This window comes from Perna viridis, chromosome 2 (assembly GCF_037379345.1).
Source record: "Perna viridis isolate PV_CMFRI_1.1 ecotype Kerala chromosome 2, ASM3737934v1, whole genome shotgun sequence".
Classification (NCBI taxonomy): domain Eukaryota; kingdom Metazoa; phylum Mollusca; class Bivalvia; order Mytilida; family Mytilidae; genus Perna; species Perna viridis.
This window is the reverse complement of record NC_142446.1, coordinates 20,678,877-20,700,565: the sequence shown is the minus strand read 5'-3', so window position 1 is coordinate 20,700,565 and position 21,689 is coordinate 20,678,877. Positions and strand designations below refer to the sequence as shown.

General features: G+C 30.5%; 1 protein-coding gene across 8 annotated transcripts in view; it reads left to right on the top strand.

Moving 5' to 3' along the window:
• The window catches only part of LOC148624007 (uncharacterized), a 41,031-nt gene extending 23,431 nt beyond the window's left edge, over window positions 1–17,600 (top strand). For all 8 annotated transcript variants that reach the window (XM_088566407.1, XM_088566408.1, XM_088566409.1 and 5 more), the window contains 7 exons: window positions 8,045–8,147; window positions 9,320–9,460; window positions 10,377–10,504; window positions 12,433–12,582; window positions 13,680–13,781; window positions 14,410–14,481; window positions 14,817–17,600. In XM_088566407.1, the coding sequence (XP_088422533.1) occupies window positions 8,045–8,147; window positions 9,320–9,460; window positions 10,377–10,504; window positions 12,433–12,582; window positions 13,680–13,781; window positions 14,410–14,481; window positions 14,817–15,044 (924 nt within the window). In that variant the 3' untranslated portion in view covers window positions 15,045–17,600. The remainder of the gene's footprint in view (window positions 1–8,044; window positions 8,148–9,319; window positions 9,461–10,376; window positions 10,505–12,432; window positions 12,583–13,679; window positions 13,782–14,409; window positions 14,482–14,816) is intronic.
• Window positions 17,601–21,689: the final 4,089 nt, after the last annotated feature.

The window sequence follows — 21,689 nt, the reverse complement described above, 5'->3', positions numbered from 1 at the left end:
TGTCATTCACACTAGGCGTTACACCTCAAGAATTCTTTCCCCAATTTTTATTACACTGTGGTGAATTGTCTTTTTTTTTTATGATATGAGCTTCTTTTTGGTTATGAATTTCTTATGTTTATGGACTTTGTTAATACAAAAATGAGGTGATCTTCTGTTTTCAGACTAAGACCCCAAAACTCCCAGCAATATTCATGAAATTATTATAATTTTTATGAATTTTCCATTTTACTTCATTTTTTCAAAAAATGGGAGAAGTTCCCGTAATAATAGTTTTTACATGAAACTTTGGTTAATTGTTTATTCCATTGATGTAGGTTCCATTTTATTTTTTGAATATCCAATTTAACATTTTTAAGGTATAGGATTTAATTCATGGGGTGATTTTCCAGTTACACGTAATTATTCCTTTCATATCATATATTTTGATTGATGCATATTGTAGTATTTTGTTTGTTTTTTTTTCAGTGTGTGTGTTTGTTTTATTGTTTTGGTTGTGGGGGGGGGGGGAGTAATTTAGTCATTTTCTCAGTAGTTGATCATAGATATTATTTTAAGTATTAAAACATTATAACTAGCTGACATTATTTTGTCCAGAGCTGATTTTATTTTTTCCCTTAAGTGGAAATTGATAGCAGAAAAGTACTAAATAGTGAGTGTGCTTCAAAAAGAGTATATATGTTTCAACAAAACTTGTTTTGACAGCTCTTTTATATAGATAGTGCCTTATTGCTGTCAAAATTGTTAATTTTTACCCATTTTGACACAAAAAAATTACATATTTACATCAGATAAAGAGGTACTGTAACCAAGGAAATCATGGAAAACGACCACAATTTTGATGTCTCAGCTAGAATACTAGGACAGACAGAAATGCACAATAAAAAATTAATACATTAGAGCCATAACTGCACACTAAGCATATTTGTGGTGGTATATTTGTTAGATATTCGTTTTGTATGTGTATTTGTATTGCTTCCAAAAGCATTCAAATGTAGCAAAAGCTATAAAAAGATATTTAAGGAAAAATCAGGGAGTTATGATGAAAGAAGTTATTTTCCATTCTCATTTTGAAGATAGTGGGAATATCAAAAACAAAGAGATGCTGTATTCCTCTTATTCTGGTTAGCTTGAACACACTTCATCGGGATTGCACAATGAGATTTGTCCTTTTTATGCATGCTTTATACATTTACATTTTAGGAAATTTGAAGTACTTTTAGTGCATAAATTTTAGTTCTATGAAAAAAAAGGTATGCAAATTTTATGCATTAACTTTTCAATAAAATTTTAGTAACATCATGGGAAGATTAGATTTTACATTGACATTAAGATTAAAAGCCTTTGGAAATTGAGATGTTTGAAATGTATTTTTACAGTACATTAATGCGGATAGTATCAGTATGTGAAGTCAAATTGATTTTAAATGTTCTAGCTTGTTGAACAACAACATCTTTTGAATCTTTGAGATGTTTAAGGACAAACTTTACATGAACTTTATAGAAAAGCGAATTGATTTCAGTTACTTTTTGTACAACAAAAAAACATCTGTATTGGTTGATAGCTGAGGTTTTTTGTGGTGGTATGATTTTGTGAGGTTGATTTTGTAGGTACTTGTATTTAGTGTCCACACAATGGTATGGATTGCTATAAAATTGTACCGAAGTCATGGAGGGATTGTTTTTATGAGATCCGCCAAAAAGAGTCTAAATTGGACTTTAGTTAGTTTCAATACAGACATGTCTAGCAATTTAATAATGTTTAGTGTCATGACATTAGCTGAACAATATGTTTTCAATAAATATTTAACAACTACCTGTGTGTTGAATGTGAGATGGTCTGCCGTAAATATTGCGGATGGCCAACTCCAAGATTACCATACTAGAAATAAATAATCTGAACAACAGATGTTGGAGTCTCTTAAAAACTATGAGGATCAAACACAACTGGTATACTGCAAATAGAATGGTTTTACAACAAATTTATAAGGTTGGACTTATAATTAGAGGTGAATGGTCCATTTACACATTGATAAGTTATACAAAAACAGTGTTTAATTCGATGACATGTGTCATGAATTCTCGTTTAAAAAAATTTACAATATTTGTTCAATATATTGTTATATAGATGACATTACCACCTTTGAAATTTTTATTATTGGTGGTAAAGTAAAATAGAAAAGCTTTGCTTTATCAAAAGGTAAATAAGACACTTGAGTTTATTCCAATACACATAGTGTAACAACTCTGTCCTCTTTAGATAAATGGTGGGTAATAAATGCTTTAATCAAAGCAGCCAGGCTTTAGTTTAAAAAAAAGACTTGGCTTGTTATGCTTATAAAAAAAGGAAAACCATTGTTAAAAAAATTAGAATATTGAAACCTGTAATGGAAAATTTTTAGATAAGATTATTGCTGATTATTTGGAAGCATCAGCTGCATGAAAATACTAATCCCACCAAATTTAAGTCAATATGTCTTGAATTTACTTCTCCTACTTAAAATTACTGAAGCATAATTCTGTATTTAAGCCATGTGAGATTACCTTATCTCTCCTACATGTAAGATAAAAGATTGGATGTTTGTCTCATCACAATTGAACATTTTATGATGTCTTGTAAATATACAGGAATTTCTGCCAAGTCATTCTGCATTGATTTACCTAATTACAAAACATTTTAAATATTTGGGAAAAAAAATCAACCATGGCCAGGAAATGCAGGACTTGGAAATCTCAGACATCCTTTGATAAAGTTTCAATGTTCTCCAACTGGGCAGAGCCTTGTTAGAGAACTTGTAATCTTATCCTTTGGTGTATGATATTTCTCAGATACACTTTCAGTGTTGTTAATTGCTAAAATTTGAAAGCAATCTTTAATAGAAAAGGGATGGAAAACTGCATATTTGCAGAATAATTAACCATTTACTAGCCTACCATAGCAGCTGTGATTTTGGCAAAAGTTAAAAGCATACATGTACATATTTGAAGGAAAAAAAAACTTGTTGTACATGGTAGAACATTTCATAAGACATTTCTAAGGTTCTGACTTGATAAATGTTTTTTTTTCTGTATAAATAAGGTAAAGGGTTTTACTTCTACAGTAAAGTTTACCTGAACCAAAAGTCCATATGACCTTATGCCATCACTTTACATCCATTGACATCTTTGTCATTGACACTTTCCACACATTGTCTTTAAAAACCACACATTACATAGTCACCAAATTTGATCATCAGTATTCTTAATAGAGTGTCTATCAAATAATGGTGCTATGCTTATCCAGCAACAAACATGATGGCCATGTTTATTTATAGTACATAGGGGTAAAGCCACTTATTTTAAGATATATCTCAAAAACTATCAGAGATAGAGAAAATGAAGTGACTTTCCTTCTTTGGCCTAATGAACTCCACAAAAGTTTCTATTGTGTTGAAGTTGCAGGAAGACTCATTTTTAAAGTTAAGGTGAAAAAACTTGATTTTTTGCAGTTTAAACCAATATTTTTTAAAGCATATTAAAAAGAAAATTTCAACTGATGAAATGATCCTTATGATAAGGCCTGCAAAGATCATAATTAGGTCAGAGTTGTGACAATGGTTAAGAGTTATTGTCCTTGAAGGACAGAAATGATGTATTTTTGTAGTTTTACAGCAATAATTTTTAAAACCAAGGGAGATAGTAATAAACATTCAATTTATGAAATGGCCTCCAAATGTTTCCATTGGGTAGAGTTATTGCCCCCCGCGACATGTCGTGAGGGGACATGGAAATGCCGGGCATACATCCACCCGTCCATCCGATTTTTTCTGCACTTTTTTTGTTATGCTTTTACCAATTGATTTTATATTTTGTATGTGGTCTTACTATGAGAAGTTACAGATTTAAGTTTGACTTTGGTTATGGTTGATTGATTTTTATGGAAGTTATGGCCATAGTCATTTCGGTGAATTTAAAGTTTTCCACACTTTTTTTTTTCACAGTGAACATTGGAACGCTGTTCTTTTTTCCTTGAAAGACAAAAATGACAGTTTTTACAGTTTCACATTAATATCTTGAAAACCATAATAAATAGAGCGAAACTTTTAATTGATGAATTGTTCTTCATGATAAGACTTATTAAAGTATCTGTTGGGTCTTAAAGTAGGCAAACTTGTTTATGAAAACCATATTATGTATATAGAAAGAAACTTTTAATTTATGAAATACTCCATATGATTAGCCCTACAAAAGATTTAACAAATATGTGGTAAGAGAAGACTTCTAGTAGGAGTTGTTACCCTTGAAAGTGAAAAAATAGCCATTTTTTGGCTTTTTTTTTTACATTTAAGAACTGTAGAAGTTAGGTAAAAGGTTTCAATTGTTGGAGTATTCTTTTATTCATGATACTTAATATTTATAAGGTGGAGAAATGTTCCATGCAAGTGATTTAGGCCCTTTTATTTAAGCCTGATTTGTTTTCAAATTCCTTCAACCTGAACCATTTGTTTGGAAAACTTAGGCAAAATACCAGTTGCTGATACTGTGCATCAATGGTAAAAATATGCATAAACATGAGAAAGTAGTATATATATTTGATGATTTTGTACATCCACGTTGTACCACTGTTAGCTCAGTTGCCATTCAGCAGATCAATATTCTATTACTATGCTTGTTGTCTTATATTGAATAGTTTGTTGATCACTTTTCAAATAAGTTTCACCAAAACTCTTTTAGGTGCATTCATAAATTTTTTGGCCAGTGATGTATTTGTTTCTGGTGTGGCTCTGAAATAAAATAAAAATAAATATATAACAAATGGAAACCCTTAAATTTGATTTAAACAATTTATTATTTTCTATATTTAGATGGTGACCAATATAGTTAACTAACATTTTAGTCAATAGGTAATAATCAAAAACAACCTGTTATTTACCAGTATGTAAAATTCCAAACAACTTTTTTTCGTCATAGTGGCGTTCAGAATCCACGTCATAAGAACATTCACGTTTCTGCCGACCATAAAACCCCATGATAGGTAACAGTTGTCAATGTACAAAACAATTGTTCATGTTTTTTATACAGTATATATTTGGTTCACTTGTCATTTTAATGTCCAAAATGTCATCTTGAGATGGATTGTGTGTGGAATTATAAAGTAAGTTTTCAGTGTCAAAGCTATATGTAGGAGGACAAGCAAGATTTTTTTGGTTTCTCTATCTCTCTCAACATGTCTGCTAAAAAGTGTCGGCAGAAAATTTGCCGAATAGGATATGAAGGGAATTTAATGATTGTGCCTGATGTGGATGATTTCGACTTAGTTGAGGTAAATGTTCATTCATTTTATTTCATATTTGAAAAACACTATAAATCATGCCTGATGAGAAGTTAATTTTTAAATTGTTAGCTGGACATTTCTACTTTGGACTATTGTTAGGAACTATTAAGTTCTATTTTGTGCATTGTATTGTATTATAAAACAGATAATTCTGAATGTTAATTGAAGTAGACTTGTTCATTTCCATGCTGGTTTTGTTAGTAAATCTACAAACACAATATCTTTTCAGATCTGTAATTCTTGTACAGTGAATTAACAAAAGACAAAGTTTATTGCAATATACTTATGTCAGTTATATTAAGATAATAGTGTGAATTTCTTGCAAGGTCATAATATTTCCTTGTACATGTCCTGGAGAAGTACCTCCTACACCAGAACAAGTAACACATTGTTTTGTTATCAGATATATTTGGTTGGTTATTTTCTTCCTTATTTAAATTACAAAACCTTTAGATGCATGTTTAAGTTCATAGTGAAGCAATGAAGTGTATTATTGTAGGTAAAAAACTTATAATTAGATGTTTCCATTTAATATTGGACTAGATAAGGGCCCGGTGAGCCATTTAGGCTCTCTGGAGCCATATTATACAAATAATTTAATATCCCTTGTTGGACGCCATTTCTTATTCGATAAATTGGTGGACCAATTTTAAACCATGCTGTTATCTTTCAAGGCAATGGATAATAGTTATCTTGAAAACATTCTAAACTTTACAAAGCCATCTTGTGTTTGGATGAATATATTGGAGTTGGTTTTCTACTGTGTAAATAATATATCTCAGTGTAATTTAACTCTTTCTAATTCATGTCACTGTCATGATGTGCATGATATGAATTTAAATTAATTCCCCGACATGGAATAAAATTACATATAGGTATAATGCTTTGGTTGCGAGTCTTTAATTTTAATTTTTGTGCCAGTTAACTCCATTTCTATTTTTTAACTGAGATTGAATGGTTTGTGGTGTAATTATTTAAATCTTCTCAACACATTAAAGTTTTGAAAACTTTCATTATGGTTAATATGTATGATTTTCTGTCAAAATGAGAATATACTTTACGTCATTAAATACACAATGACTCAATCAATTAATAAAAGCTGAATTTGGGGACTTTTGTAAAAAAACTAATGACACTTTAGCATGACTGAGAATACAGTAATTTTTTGTCAAATCACACCAGCAGACTAATTTAGTACATGTACTATTTTTTTCAGCCATTCAATGATTGTATTATTCTCATACAGAAATATTTACTCAAGTGTTTCAATCATTTTCACTAAACATTTCATCCACAAATTTCTAAGTTAGATTTTGTGATGTTTACATTTTCTTTAAAAATGTCAGCCAAATGTACAGATAGTGTAAGTAACATTTAGGATATAGTTAGGAGTCTAATATTTGTGTATTAAATTATGTTATATAACAGACATGTATTGAAAACAACAAATACTCAATAGGAATCTCGTTACTAATACAATTGGAACTCAACTAAATAAAACTATGATGAGTATATAAATATACTGCAAATGATAAATAGTTGAAGTATTAATTTCTTCTGAAATTGTTCAATTTGTTGTTGGAACTGTTCAATCTTGGAAACATATCTCCATCTTTTAAAATTAATAAAAAGTGTGCAAAAATCTGACTTAAGATAATCTGATTTAAGATATTGGAAGATATGTACTGTACATACGGTTCCAAGAAGTTGAAAGAAACACAAAGAAAACCTGTCAAACTAAAATTTTAACAATTCTAGTCTTGACATGTAAATGATATTCAACTTAACTAGGTTTTCACCACAATTTTTTTCTAAGCACTACACCACTGTGGATTTCAAACTACCCTTTTTCCCATGTAAATCTGGACAATGTAATGCAGTACTGTCAGTTCCATTGGTCATGTAGATTTTTTAATTTATTTTTTAAAGGCAAATGCTATTTTAAGTTAACAATATACATTAATCAAACAAAGCACAGCTGTCATAAAAGTTTCCTATCTGTGAATTTTTGTTAAAGAATCTTGTCACACAATCATATAAACAAAACATTCATTTCAGGAGTTAGAGTTTGTTTTCATTAGATTTTTTTTTTTGAATTAACAATTTTTTTGGGTATATTACAATACTCATGATCTATTTTGAGAATTTGCTAAGGCTTTTCTTAATCTGATTTTGTAGCTGTGTACTTTTTTACCATTGTAAATTTCTTGATCTGTTTGTATGTTTAGTTCTAAAAGCCACAATGATTGATTTAGTTGTTGATAGAAATTGTGGGCTGTACATGAAAATGTTATAAATTGCTCTTTATATACTTTTTATAGTGCTGTAAATTGTCAACACTGGTGACATTGTTTTTATTGTCCATGTACTAATATCACATTTGGTGTTATCAGTCAGAAAAAAATATGATCATAGTAACAAAACCAAAGCAGGCTTAGGCCATGTAAATATTTAAATTTGATTAGAATAGATTTGTTTAGTATGATACCTTTTGTTGCAATCCATACATTTATTTTTTGTTTGGATGGAATTGAGTTACAGTAAAATGTATAAAATCACATACCTGAAACTTGAAAAGAAGCGCTTAAATAAGTATTACATGTTGTGGGTTTTTGTCGTCTTCACATTATTTTCAGTTTTGTTCATTTATTAAGACATTAATCTTCTAGCCACTAAGAGCTTGCCATATAGTGCAGTACACAAACTTACATTTGTTTTATTTTCTTTGCAGTCAAGTTCATGGAAAAAGATCAGAAACATTGTCCATTGGTCTCCATTTATTCAACAATTTAAGAAGCACAGGTATCCATGGATACAATTAGCTGGACATCAAGGTGACCTTTTTTCAAATCAAATTTTTTTATCAATTTTTTTGCTGTGACTATTTTTTTGGATTGTTGAATTCACTATATCAGAAAACAAACCAAAATACACAGAATACTAAAACTTTTATAGGTTAATTTTCTAAAGATAAAAGACCTTTTAAAATGAGTTTGATCTGAGTTCATTTTATTTACCGACTTATTCACATTAGATTTGTAAATAGATCGTCAATCTTCATTTTTCAATTTTCATCCCAAATTTAAAGGATTGATCTTTGTAATGCCCCAAAGTTCAATCTGAATTAAACTTATGACAGTGGAAAAATTGATTTTTACTCCATTTTTATCTATACTTTAGAAATAAAGGGTAAATAAATTATTTTGATCTGTAATTATAGATACCAGGTTTATTATAGTACTTTGCTAAGGCCAAATAAATAAAAATATATGCTTTCTATCACCAGACGGATCCTAGTTTTTACTGCCACCCATGGACTTCTTTTTTGCTTAAATAAAAAAAAAAAAATAGAAATAAAAACTGACCGATAATAATTATCTATTCACTTCCATTTTTTTTTTTAAATTCTTATTTTGATTTTATATTGAGGTTAAAGGTGGTATTAATTAATGAAAATGAGAAGTACAACTTGTGGAGTGAACTAAAAGTTAAAATGAAAAGTAAAATAAATGCAAAAACAACAAAAAAACTGCCCCTACCAACAGACCCTGTTTTTTTTATATAAGGTGATCAGAACCACATATATTTTTTTTATTTGCCGTAACCAGATTACTGCGGATAATAATTGTTTGGCACATTTTGTTTGTCTATCCACTACTTCTTTTTTACAGTATTCTCTACAGCCACTGGACAGATGCCTCTAATAGATAAGCCATGTAATTGAATTGAATTTCAGAATGAAGCCACATCAATGTTTATAGATCTTGCCAGAAATTATGTGAGGAGAGTCCTCTTTAAATGTACTGTTTTTACCACTTGATCAAATGATACGACCATTAGATATTGGAATTTTCCAGGTCTTTAGTGCCTCTAGTTAAAGGATTTTTCACAATATTTCTAGTTCATACTGTTACAGGTAGAATGGCTTTCTTAAAGTCTTCTTTAGGTTTTCGTCCTTATATTTTATTTTTAAAATATCAAGGATGGATATCTTTCTCTGTTCCAGGAAACTTCCAAGCTGGAGATCCAGGTGCAGTATTAAAGAAATACGATCCAAGAGAACAAAAAGCCTTTGTCAGCATCACCAAAGATATTCTCAGATCATATGCACCTGAATATAGAGGAATTGTTGCAAAAAGTTCAGAACGTATCCTTTTTACATTGAAATATATTTGTGGCTATATTTACAAACTTTCAATGTTCTACATTCTGAAATACTTTTTCCTATACATCATTGGTTACTCACAAATTATATTTTCAATATAAAAAGCCTCTTAGTTAATCATGAACTACTTCACTGAAGATTGGCCTTATTGGACTTCAATTATGTTACAGTTTATAAATAGATTGGTAGTACATTCATGTCATGCCACTCTGAGACTGATCAGTACAGTTAGGGTAGTACAATGTAAGGCAGTTATTATCAAGATGTTCCAAAGCATTCACATACAGATTTATTCAAATAGTCATATTTTTTTTCTCATTTATCTCTTAACTTATATTTATTTAACATTTTTCTTGTGTTGATAAGTCATTGAAAAAAAAATGGGAAGAAAGCTGAATTGGTCTAACTGTTTCATACAATCCTCAGTATGATTAGTTGACATCATGCTGTTTGTTTTTCATTTTCTATTTTTAGTTGTTTTGTACTATGCAACAAGTGGAGCAAAACTGGGTAGGACTGGTGTAATGAAATTAGCACTTGATTAAGCTGACTTATGAGCAATCATCACATTTCAGTTCAAAACTTATTGTATTACTAATATATATTGACAAAATGATAGTGACAGTATCTGCCATAGGATGTTAAACCATAATCATGCAATCAATTGTTAACAGAAAATATGTTCAATAACCTCCCTAGTCAAATTTGCAAAACTTATCTGTATAGAATATTTAACAGTTACTGTTCCATTGTCTGCATCCACTTATTAGCATATCATAGTTAAATATTGATAGAACTGTCAAATTTGAATGAAGTGTTTATATTTGTGGTTGTATCCAGATGGTAGCAGGGTATTTTGTTTTAAATGCAACATAATTTTCTTTAACCATTGATGCAGAATATTTACAATTGCAAGATTTGCTGTGTGAATTTGAAACACCATGTGTAATGGACATTAAAATGGGCACAAGAACTTACTTAGAAGAGGAACTAGTTAAAGCTAGGGAAAAACCTAAACCAAGAAAGGTATATACAATGTATTGGCTTAATATGGTAACACAAATTTTAGATGTATTATCGAAAGTATAATGGATGTAAAAACAAAAATTCAAAAGAACTTCTGGAAGTATATAATATCTTGTACTTACCATGGCTGATGGGTAATGGTTGTGGACCAAAACTAGGGCATGTTTAACTTTTTAAAAGAAAATTAATCACAAATACTCCTTTGATCCAAATGTTTGAAGTAAAAAAGGGCCATAACCCATGAATAGTAAATAAAAAACTCATGGTTGTTAAACTTGACCTGTATTGAATGAATTTCAGAAATAAGTTAAAAAAAAGGTTTTTTTGAGTGGTTCTTTATGATCTTGAATTTGTAATTTGATGAATGAATGGACACTGGGATCATTATTATTGTTGACTCTAGTCTGATGTGGGTATTTACAAATCAAGTATTTCTTTGTGATAGTAGTCAATTAACAAATATGTACAAATTTTGGTCTCATGTACCTGTATTTTGACATAGAAATTTTTTACTGTCCAGCTCCAGAGATTATTGGGCATATATTAATTATTTTGTTTGTCCATCTGTTACACTTTTAATTTGCAAACGATGATTATAGGAAATCACCACCAAATATAAAATTTGTAATACAGGGGTACTGTAGTTGTTTTCACTAGATTAACAATTTGAAACATTTCTAAATCTTCAGGACTGAAAAATCCATTTGCATATCCTAATATGTTAACGTTGATTTTCTGGCTTTGTTCATGTATAGATTTCTACAGGGAAGAAAACATATAAATGGCAGTTGTGTCAAAGTGTTTCCTTATTGAGAGAATCCCTTTTCAAACATTTCTTCCTTATTGCTGTTAGTGATCTATTTCAATGGAAAAAAATCAAGTTACAAAAATTCTGAACTATTCTATCATCACGAAATAGTTACATGGTAAACTTTTGAAATAAATTTAACAATAATAAGTGTGTATTACTTTAATTGTCCAATTCAGTGGTTGATAAGCATAAGAAACTTATGGCTTAGTCATTTACAATTGTTATACATGTAAATAAAATGTGTTTAAAAAGTTTACAACAGATGCTCATTTTATGCACACTGTACAGTATTACAATTATGCAAACTTATGATTTAAAGATTGTCAGGAAAATGGTGAACTTTGATGAATAAACGAAGTATTCTTTTTAAATAAAAACTTCATGTAATTATCCAAGTACAGGTAGTCTCACTTTGCTGTATTCAGTTTGATCAGAATAACATTGCTTGTAAGTCTTTAATATAAATAGATGTGTTTGTAAATAATTTGGTAATAAAAAGGAATTTAGTGTGTAAGAGTATTCCAAACAAACATGTAAAGAAAACAAGTGTTAGAGAGATGGGTTAGGAAGACTACCAAAATCTGTACCAACCATATTAGTCACATTTGTCCCTATTTCATTTCCCCCTCAGTAAATATATGTATATAAAGTCTATGTAAAGATACAACTGATGTGTGTCTTGATGTTATCATAAAATATTACAGTTACTGTCAATTGCCATATGGCCCACAACCCTCCAGCTCTTTTACCATTTTTATGACATATAAAATATTGAATAATGGCAGTAATGAGAGCAGGTTTTGACAAACAAATTATTTTGTCAGAGTAGATGACTTACAAAAAAAATTTATAGGTTTTTTTCAAAAGTACAAATTAATCAAATTATTAATTTACCATATGCATCCAATCACGCAAATTTGTCAAGAAATCAAATAAAATATGTCATTCGAAATAGATACATAATTAGCTTCACACCTTCTATGATATGAACTTAGTAAAAAAAAATCTGCATAGAAAGATGTCGAGGTAGGACAATGCAAAGTACAAAATTAAAACATGTTTTTTTTTTTTTTTTTTTTTTTCAATTAAAGCATTTACATTACTGTTTCTTTGAAAGGATATGTATTTGAAAATGGTTGAAGTAGACCCTGATGCTCCCACCCCAGAGGAACATAAACATCAAGCTGTGATTAAACCAAGATATATGCAGTGGAGAGATGAAATGAGCTCTTCTGTGGACTTGGGATTTAGAATTGAAGGAATAAAGGTATGTTGAAGTTTTTTTTATGTTTGTGGTTCTTTAGTATGCTGAAAGCACTATTGTTTGTGGGGTACCAATTTTTGTGGTTTTCGTGGGTAGGCCAAACCATGAAATTTGGTTCTCACTGAAAAGCACTGAAAAGGAGACTTCCATTGATGTATATACTGAAAACCTCAAAACCACGAATTCAAGAATCCACAAACTTGTTTCTTCTCTAATTCACAAATATTGGTATCCATGAATAAAAGTACTTTCACAGTATTTAGCAAAATAAAGAACCACAAACAATAAGGAGTCCTCTGTCAGTAATTATATTCCTTTATGCACATCTACATATGATACTTTTCTAAATTCCTTGAGCAATTTAAGAGTTGTGCTTATAAAAAATATGGTTGGACTGAAGAACAGACAGACAGACGGGTGACAGGGTGGTTCCTATATACCCTTAAACTTTGTTTGCAGGGGGTATAAAAGAATTTAATCTAACGGAGTTTAATTTCCAAACCAGATTTGGGGAAACGAAATTGATAATCTAAGCAAAATGGTGCCGTCATCTTTGTCATTGTCTGAAGCCACTTGGTATTTGTGCAGTAACTTGAATATTAGTTAGTTGATCTGTAGGAATTTTAGAACAAGTTTCCAAATCACCAAAGGAAAGTTGGTATTGTTTTTGGGGTTATTACCTAAACCATTTTATTGATTTGGGTCTTGTATGTCAAGTATGGAGCCAACAAGTCAATTTATAAAACCAGATTTAGATAGCAGAGTTTTTTATGATTGCTTAAAAAATGAGGCATATTTACATTGTCTTTTGGAGGAAAGAAGTTTAATTAGTGATTGGGTTCTGCTGTTATAACAAGAAATGACCCTGTATTGCATCATATTTTGTCACATGTGGATTTGGGTCTAAGACAGATCCAGCTGTTCAAGGAATAGATATAATCTAAATAATGAAATTTAATTATAATTATACTTATAAAACAGTAACAACGCTGTGATTTTATTTCTATTACAATATAAATAATTGATTTCTAAGTCAAGTTTGGCCTAAGTTCAATTATATGCAGTTTTTGGATTTAAATGGTGTTTTTTTTTTTCCTTAGAAAATGGATGGTGCTTCAAGTAAAAATTTTAAGAAAACGAAAACAAGATGTGATGTCAAAGAAGCTTTATCCATATTTATAGCTAACAATCAGACTATTTTGGTGAGTGTTAGTTACTTCCACTTTATTAATGCAATCAAATGTATACATATAAGTAACCTAAATTCTTCAAATATTAAAAAAAAAAAACCAAAAAACAAACAAAGGAAATGAACAGTTAACTGTGCATCTAATTAACCTCAACTGGTACATTGGGAACGTAGAATAGGAATTCTAATACTAATAAAGTTTGTTGTGAACCAACAATGTATCATTTATAGCTTATACCGAAGCTTCCTTCATCACTTTGTGGCCAAAATTTGGATCTAAAGTTTGGCAGAACAATTATGACTCAGTAGAAAACCATCAATAATTAATTATTTTATTAGTATAATTTGAATTATTATATTGTATTTGGTTTTAAAATGTGTTAATGATAGGCAATTTTAACTATACTCTGTTAACAATATATATTTTCTTATTTCTTATATGTTACCAGTATATGCAATGTATATCAGTAGGTAAAGAGAAATAATTCTATTCAAATTATGTTGCTAGATTATACTACCAAGTTTATTCAAAGGATTCTCCGCTTAATTTTGTACACCTTAACTTATTTAAAACTTGGAATTGGATATAATACTTTTATAGTGATTATTTTTATGTTAGTTTTACACTATATATTTTATAGAGGAAGTATATCCAAAGATTAAAAGCAATTCTAGCTACCCAAGAGGAGTCTGACTTTTTCAGAACTCATGAGGTTGGTATCCTATATGCAGTTAATAAAATCTTACACTATGTTTAATTATGTAATTGTGTACTTGCTAAATGTAACCTTTAGTCACTTTTATTTAATATCTCCATCTGTTATGAAATGTGTTGTATCAGGTGTATTACATGTTATGTTTGGGATATTTAGAAAGTGTGGATAACCACAAATGTGTTTTATCAGGTTATTATATGATATTTGTGATACTTATAGAACCACAATGGACCACAGTGTCAACTAAGCAACTGTCCTGTTGGGTGGGGAAGCTAATTGATACATATCTGTTTTTTGATTGAATGCTGTAACAATAATTCTATATTTTTCAGTTGATTGGAAGTTCTTTGTTATTTGTTCATGATAAGTCCAACAGTGCTAATGTATGGATGATTGACTTTGGTAAAACAGAACCTTTGCCATCTAATTCAACCATTGATCACCGAACACCATGGCAGGAAGGCAATCATGAAGATGGGTATCTGTTTGGATTAGATAATTTACTATCGATCCTGAAGGAGTTAGAGACCTCATCATCAACAGTTACCAATTTTGAATAATGTTTACCACATGTTGCATTGTTATTTATACCCATTTATTCCATTACTTGTTAAACCAAATTATATGTAAAATAGTTCATGGTGTATTTAGTGTATGATATTTTACTTCCTCTTGAATTTACATATTCTTTTCCATATTGATTAAGTCTTTAAGGGACCAAATACTTACCTAGAAACTATTCAGTTTATTTTATTTATTTGATCTGCATACCATTTTGTCAATTATAAAAGTAATTTGAATTTCAAGTTACAATCCGGATGCTTTAGCCCATTTTATGATCCAATCATATGATTTTCTTAGGTATTAACATGACCTTTATAAACAAAGTTGGGGTGTATTGGTTTCAGTCTGTCTGATTGTCTGTCCTAAATAAAGTTTTCTCAACTCCTCCTGTATATTTTACTGGATTTTGCTTTTTAAGGAATGTTTCTAATTTTTGAACAGGTTATACAAAATAACCTGGTTTGCTCTAAGAGAACCAACCAATTAGAAAGCTTGTTACGAATTAAATTATATGGAATTGTCATGAATTTAGGTTTTATAAAAGTTTTGAGACAAGAATGGCTATGGTCTCAGATAATTTCAGTAAACTGTAGGACTTTATGTTGTTACTTGTCTGTAACTTCTCTTTTACTCACTGTATTGGCATGAATCTTTATTATTACTGAATCACTATGTGGAGATGTGTGTAGTGTCAGATATCTCTGTTTTGACTTTTTGCAAAAGGCATGATTATGGAATTGGACAATATACATGTTGCATTGGGGTGTAATGCCTTACAGGACAGTTACAGTTATTGCCTATGTAAATATTATATGATGATAATGCTCTCTGTGGGTGAAACATTGGCAGCAATAGATTTATAGGGACCAATGTGCTACTGAATAGTGTGTTTCATTCTTGTGCTGTTTAAATAGTACTTATATATTGTGATGTTGGTTAGTGCTCCATTCCATAATGTACAATTTCTTTATTGCTTTGTTTCCCTGCTATGAAATCACTGCCAACCTGAGAATTTATGAACTTAGAAAAGTGAAGATAAGTTAGATTCTCGTGTTAAGATTATTTTTTAAGTGCTATGAATTGTCAGTCAAAAAAGTGCTTTAATTGAATAGTCAATGTGGTATAGTTTTTTACTACCTCAAACACATTTAAAAATAATTTATTCAGGGCAAGTTTTATAGGTCTTAGATTTTAAGAAAAAAGAAAATAGAGCAAAAGATAATCTATACTCGATAAATTTAAGCCTACAATCTTGGTAAGTTATTTTTGTACTTAGTCCAAGCCTAATATATACACGCCCTATGTGAGACCCGACACTGTAGTCAAGGACATTAAAAATCTCTTTGGTCATAATTTCAAATTTACCGAAAATAAAGGATGATATCTCAGTTGCTATTTGAAATCTGTAATATAACTGGATTACTGATTATTTTGTAATACCCAACATAATTTTCTCTTTTACTTATATTTTAACAGATTTAAGCTGGTATAATTATCTGTACACTTAAGAAATCCATATCTTGTTGGTGTTTTGTGATCATTAGGTACTGTCTTTGAATATGTGCTTTTCTGTGCAATATACCATGTCTTTGCTATATCATTCAGTATCTGTTTTCATAACAATATCTCTCATTTCAAACTATTTTTAATTGAATGTCTGTCTTTGAAACAGACTTGTTAAAATTTACCCTTTGAAGTGTCAAAAATTACTGATTCATAATTGCATAATTTCCTTGTTGACTTACTCTACATTTACTTAATTCAGTTCTGATTTAAATTAAATTATATTCCATGAATTCTTAAACCAATAGTATTGTTATGAATTATGATCATTATTAAAAAATAGATTTTGTATTGAAGTGATTCTAATTTTCCTTATTGAGAGAGAATGGTACTATGATCTGAATTTTCCTTATTGATATTTAGAGAGGATGGTTATGATCTGAATTTTACTTCCTTTATTTACTGTTATATTTAGATCTGAAATTTTAAAGTTTTAGCGAATCTCCTTGGGGGATTACTATATTTGACATCCTCATTCTTCCACATGTTGAATGAAAACTCAAAATAACAATTGGACAGATATTTTTTTTTGGGGGGGGGGGGTTGTTATGAAAAGAAACTCCAGCTTATTGTGCCGCTAATTTTTGGTGTCCAAGTTATAGGGAAAAACACTGGTGCTGGCATATCATGTGTTTTTGTTCAGCACACTGGGGCTGGCATATCATGTGCTTTTTGTTCAGCTGTTTATTGTAAAATCTCATTATTTTATTTTCACTTTCCAAAAGATTTGAATTATGTGGCCTTTCATTAGAAATAGTTACTTATTTAAAGTCAACTATATTAACTTGTAAGAGATCAAACCTAATTTGTTTACAATTACAGCCATTATATAAATCCGTCATTTGTGTACAAAGAAATACTTTTATTCTCTCTACCTTTAGATTTATGTATATTTACTGTATTATCATGTATATTTTGTACATTTCTACAAATGTTGTATATTTTGTGATTTACATTATACTGTACAAATAAAGCCATTGAAGAAACTCTTCCAAAATTACTCTTATTGATATTTATAAAACTGGCATCTGAAATTAATTATCAGTTTTTAAAAGGGACAAAGTGAACTTATTTGTTTCATAAAAACAGGTCAAACTGATAAATAAGTCACACAATATGTTGCATTTTAAAAATAACATACAAAGTCAAAAGACCTTGAATAAAACAGGATATAGACATCACAGACTAAACAGGAACACAGGGATATAGACATCACAGGCTAAACAGCAACACAGGGGTATGGACATCACAAACTAAACAGTAACACAGGGGTATAGACATCACAGACTAAACAGTAACACAGGGATATAGACATCACAGGCTAAGCAGTAACTCAGGTATAGACATCACAGACTAAAGAGCAACACAGGTTTATAGACATCACAAACTAAACAGTAACACAGGGGTATAGAAATCACAGGCTAAATAGTAACGCAGGTTTATAGACATCACAGGCTAACCAGTAACACATGTATAGACATCATAGGCTAATCAGTAACACTGGGGTGTAGACATCACAGACTAAACAGTAACACAGGTTTATAGACATCACAGACTAAACAGTAACACAGGTTTATAGACATCACAGACTAAACAGCAACACAGGGGTATGGACATCACAGGCTAAACAGCAGCACAGAGATATGGACATCACAGACTAAACAGTAACACAGCGATATGGACATCACAGACTGAATAGTCGCACATGTTTATAGACATCACGTACTATACAGTAACACAGGGATAAAGACATCACAGATTGAGTAGTCACACAGGTTGATAGACATCATAAACTATACAGTAACAGAGGGATAGACATATCAGACTACCGTAAACAGTTACACGGGGTTATAGACATCACAGACTATTGTAAACAGTTACACAGAAATATAGACATCACAGACTGTCGTTAACAGTTACATAGGAATATGGACATAACAAATTTAACAGTAACAGTAATGGGTTCACAGACCAAGAGAAGTCCAAGAGAGGTCAACAGCAAGATATCTACTTATGATTTGAAAAAACAAAACTTCAGCTCAAAGATTTTAGAAATGTTTTGAGGCATTGCTTTAAAAATACCTATAATAAGGTTTCCTGAAAAAGCATATTATGTTCGTCAACCCCTGTAAAAAGGTGTTATGGGTATCAGAGTTTCTTCTTGCCCTAACGTAATGCCAACAAAACTGGTACCAAAACTAACGAGTTTACAAGATCATGATATCTTGAAATGTTTTCTAACATAAACCCATATATTGTTATAAACGTTTGCTAGTATGCTTATTTGGTTCAATCCACCAAACGCTGAACCTTTAAGAAATTATTCTTAAGTTGACGCCATTGGATGAAAATTCTACCAGTTCAGGGTGATATTGGAAGTACAAAAATGCATTGTTTGATATTTTAGACAAGCATGTACATTGAAAAAGTTCTAAAATCCCCTAGTTCACATATCTGACAATTGAGAGTCAATCAATCAGAAAAACTGTCCACAGCATAAAGTCACCGTATGATATTAATTGTGTGATAGATTAGGAATTAAATTATGGTACATTTCCCCTCTATACTTTGAAGGGAAGTTTTATAAATCATGACCCCAGGACTGATCCTATCTTCTCACAATCAAAAAGCATTTACATCCATTGCAATTTCACATAAATTGAGCCCTCTCCATCTTTAAGTTCAAATCAATTTTATCACCTTTGTTCAAAGATTTAGGAAACTTGGGTACATGGGGAACACTAAATTATGTCAAATATACGTTTTGGAGGTAACCTATTTTCTGTTTTCTTTAGTACTAAGTATTGATAAAAGTTGATTGATCTTAATTTCAAAGGGGTTTTATCTTCCATCTATTGTTTTGGCCAATATAAAAACGGTTTAGTCTGGTCTTAGACAAAGCTCGCCATGATAATGCTGAAGACCCTACTTTGCATTTATTTTGTTTTGTCGATAGTGGCAAGTACTATTACCTACACTCAGTATTTTTTTTTTTCGAGGCATAAACAAATTTAGCAGAAGTTTCAAATTAGGAAAAAGAGGAAAAAATATCATCAGGCTTAAACTCCTTTAAATTAATTCAAGCATGTTATATTTCAAAACGTCACGTGCGAAAAATGTTGTCTTTTATTCTAAAGGTCTTATAGGAATTTATTTATGGGTTTATTTTCATGTTACCAAAGACGAGCGCTCCACCATTGGACCACAAGACCTCGGTCAGTGGTAAGTAACAATATTATTACATGTTATCGGTTAGCAGTAAATAACAATACACGTTATCTTCAGTTGAATTCAGGTTCAAGTCTAGTTTAGTGTCCGTCATAGTGACGTTTAAAAAAAAAACTAATTCACTGCCAATTTGAGAAGTGTGTTATAAAGGACTCCGGCCATTTCATCCCAGAATTCTGACCCTGAACAATTGGAAAATAAAAAAAAAAAATAAATATTCGGAATTCATTTACTGAATCAGCATGAAAAAAAAACTTTATTGTTGCAAAAAAAATTACAAAGTGAATAAGTATCAAAATGAGGAAAAAACTACACAAATTGGCATCTGAAATCGTTGAATTTATATATATATATATATATATATATATATATATATATATATATATATATATATATATATATATATATATATATAGGCATCTTAATACTGGAAATTAAAGTTGTTGTGGACCTCACTACACAGGAGTACCATGGAGACGATACAAGACAATATGTCTTGGCTGTAATGAGAATTGTAAGTATTTTATCATGTCGAATTATGCGAATTTAGAATAGCTTAATACCATTAATGCCAACACGCATTTGAAGTTGTACACATGTACACAATGCATAACAGACGGATACAGTGACAATATATATATATATATATATATATATATTGCGTAGCAATATTAATACATGGAGACTTGTAGCAAGTCTAAAGTAAGAAAGGATTTTTTTTTTTAAATGTACGACCGTAAAATAATCATACATGGATAACATTAACTTATTTACGATTAGTTCTAAGTCAAAATAAATGTATTGACTGAGTAGTTCTCCTGTTTTCCTTTTGTGTTGCACTGCGCCAAATTTTGACTATTTGTTTCAGTTTATTTTGTCCTTACGCTTATAAAACGAATTTAACCTCATGACAATTATGCGCCTGGCCACAGTCAGGAGATGTTGGTAATCAATGTGTCTTTGTGTTTTAGTTTATTTGGAAGAAGTATCATCATTCTGTTATTGTGGAATACTCTTTCATGGTTTACATGAGGATGTGTTTACACTTGTTGAAGCTTTGAAATTATTATTTTGTATTAAAGTTATACGTCGGTGCATTTGTTGCGTTTTACCTTATCCATTTGTTTATTATAGGTAAAGGATATATTCCAAGATGCTGCCCTCAGTAGACCAGTGCATATCATGGTCAGTCAGCTTGTGATGTTACAAACACCAATGGTACGGTAATCACTTTTGCATTATAGTTCACAGCGATCCAAGTTCGAAGTGATCCACTGCCATCATTTTTTCATCTGTTGTTTTTTACTTTTGTCCTCAAACTTCAACGAAAGCAGGAGCTATTAATATTGGCTTTCTGTCAGTCTTATTTTGGTTACCGAAACACAACTTCATTAGCGATTTTTTTCTCGCAACTACGTTTTCAATTTTATCGCACCCTCGCTTACCCTACCGGTGCACCTGGTCCATGCTCCCAGTTTTTAGTGGAGTCCGAGTTGCTCATTTGCTTTTGTTACTTTGTATGTATGATTTTAGTTGCTTTATGTTCTTTGTTGTGTATGTCTGTTTTCCATGTCTGCTCTTTGTCCCTGGATTACATTCTTTTGATTACCGCTATAACCTTGGTCTATTGAATCTATGATAAATTGGTCTACAATTTTGATTGATCGTAAAGTAAACAAACGTATGGTGACATTTTGATCGATATTTTTCATTTTCACTCGTTTTTATTGTTACATTTTGTTGTTATCAATAACTCTTTAAGTACTTATACCATTATTTTCACCAAAGAAATGCCCGGTGATGCCTTTTATGTCATGTCTAACTCTTAACGCAGGTTGTAAGGTTTTAAC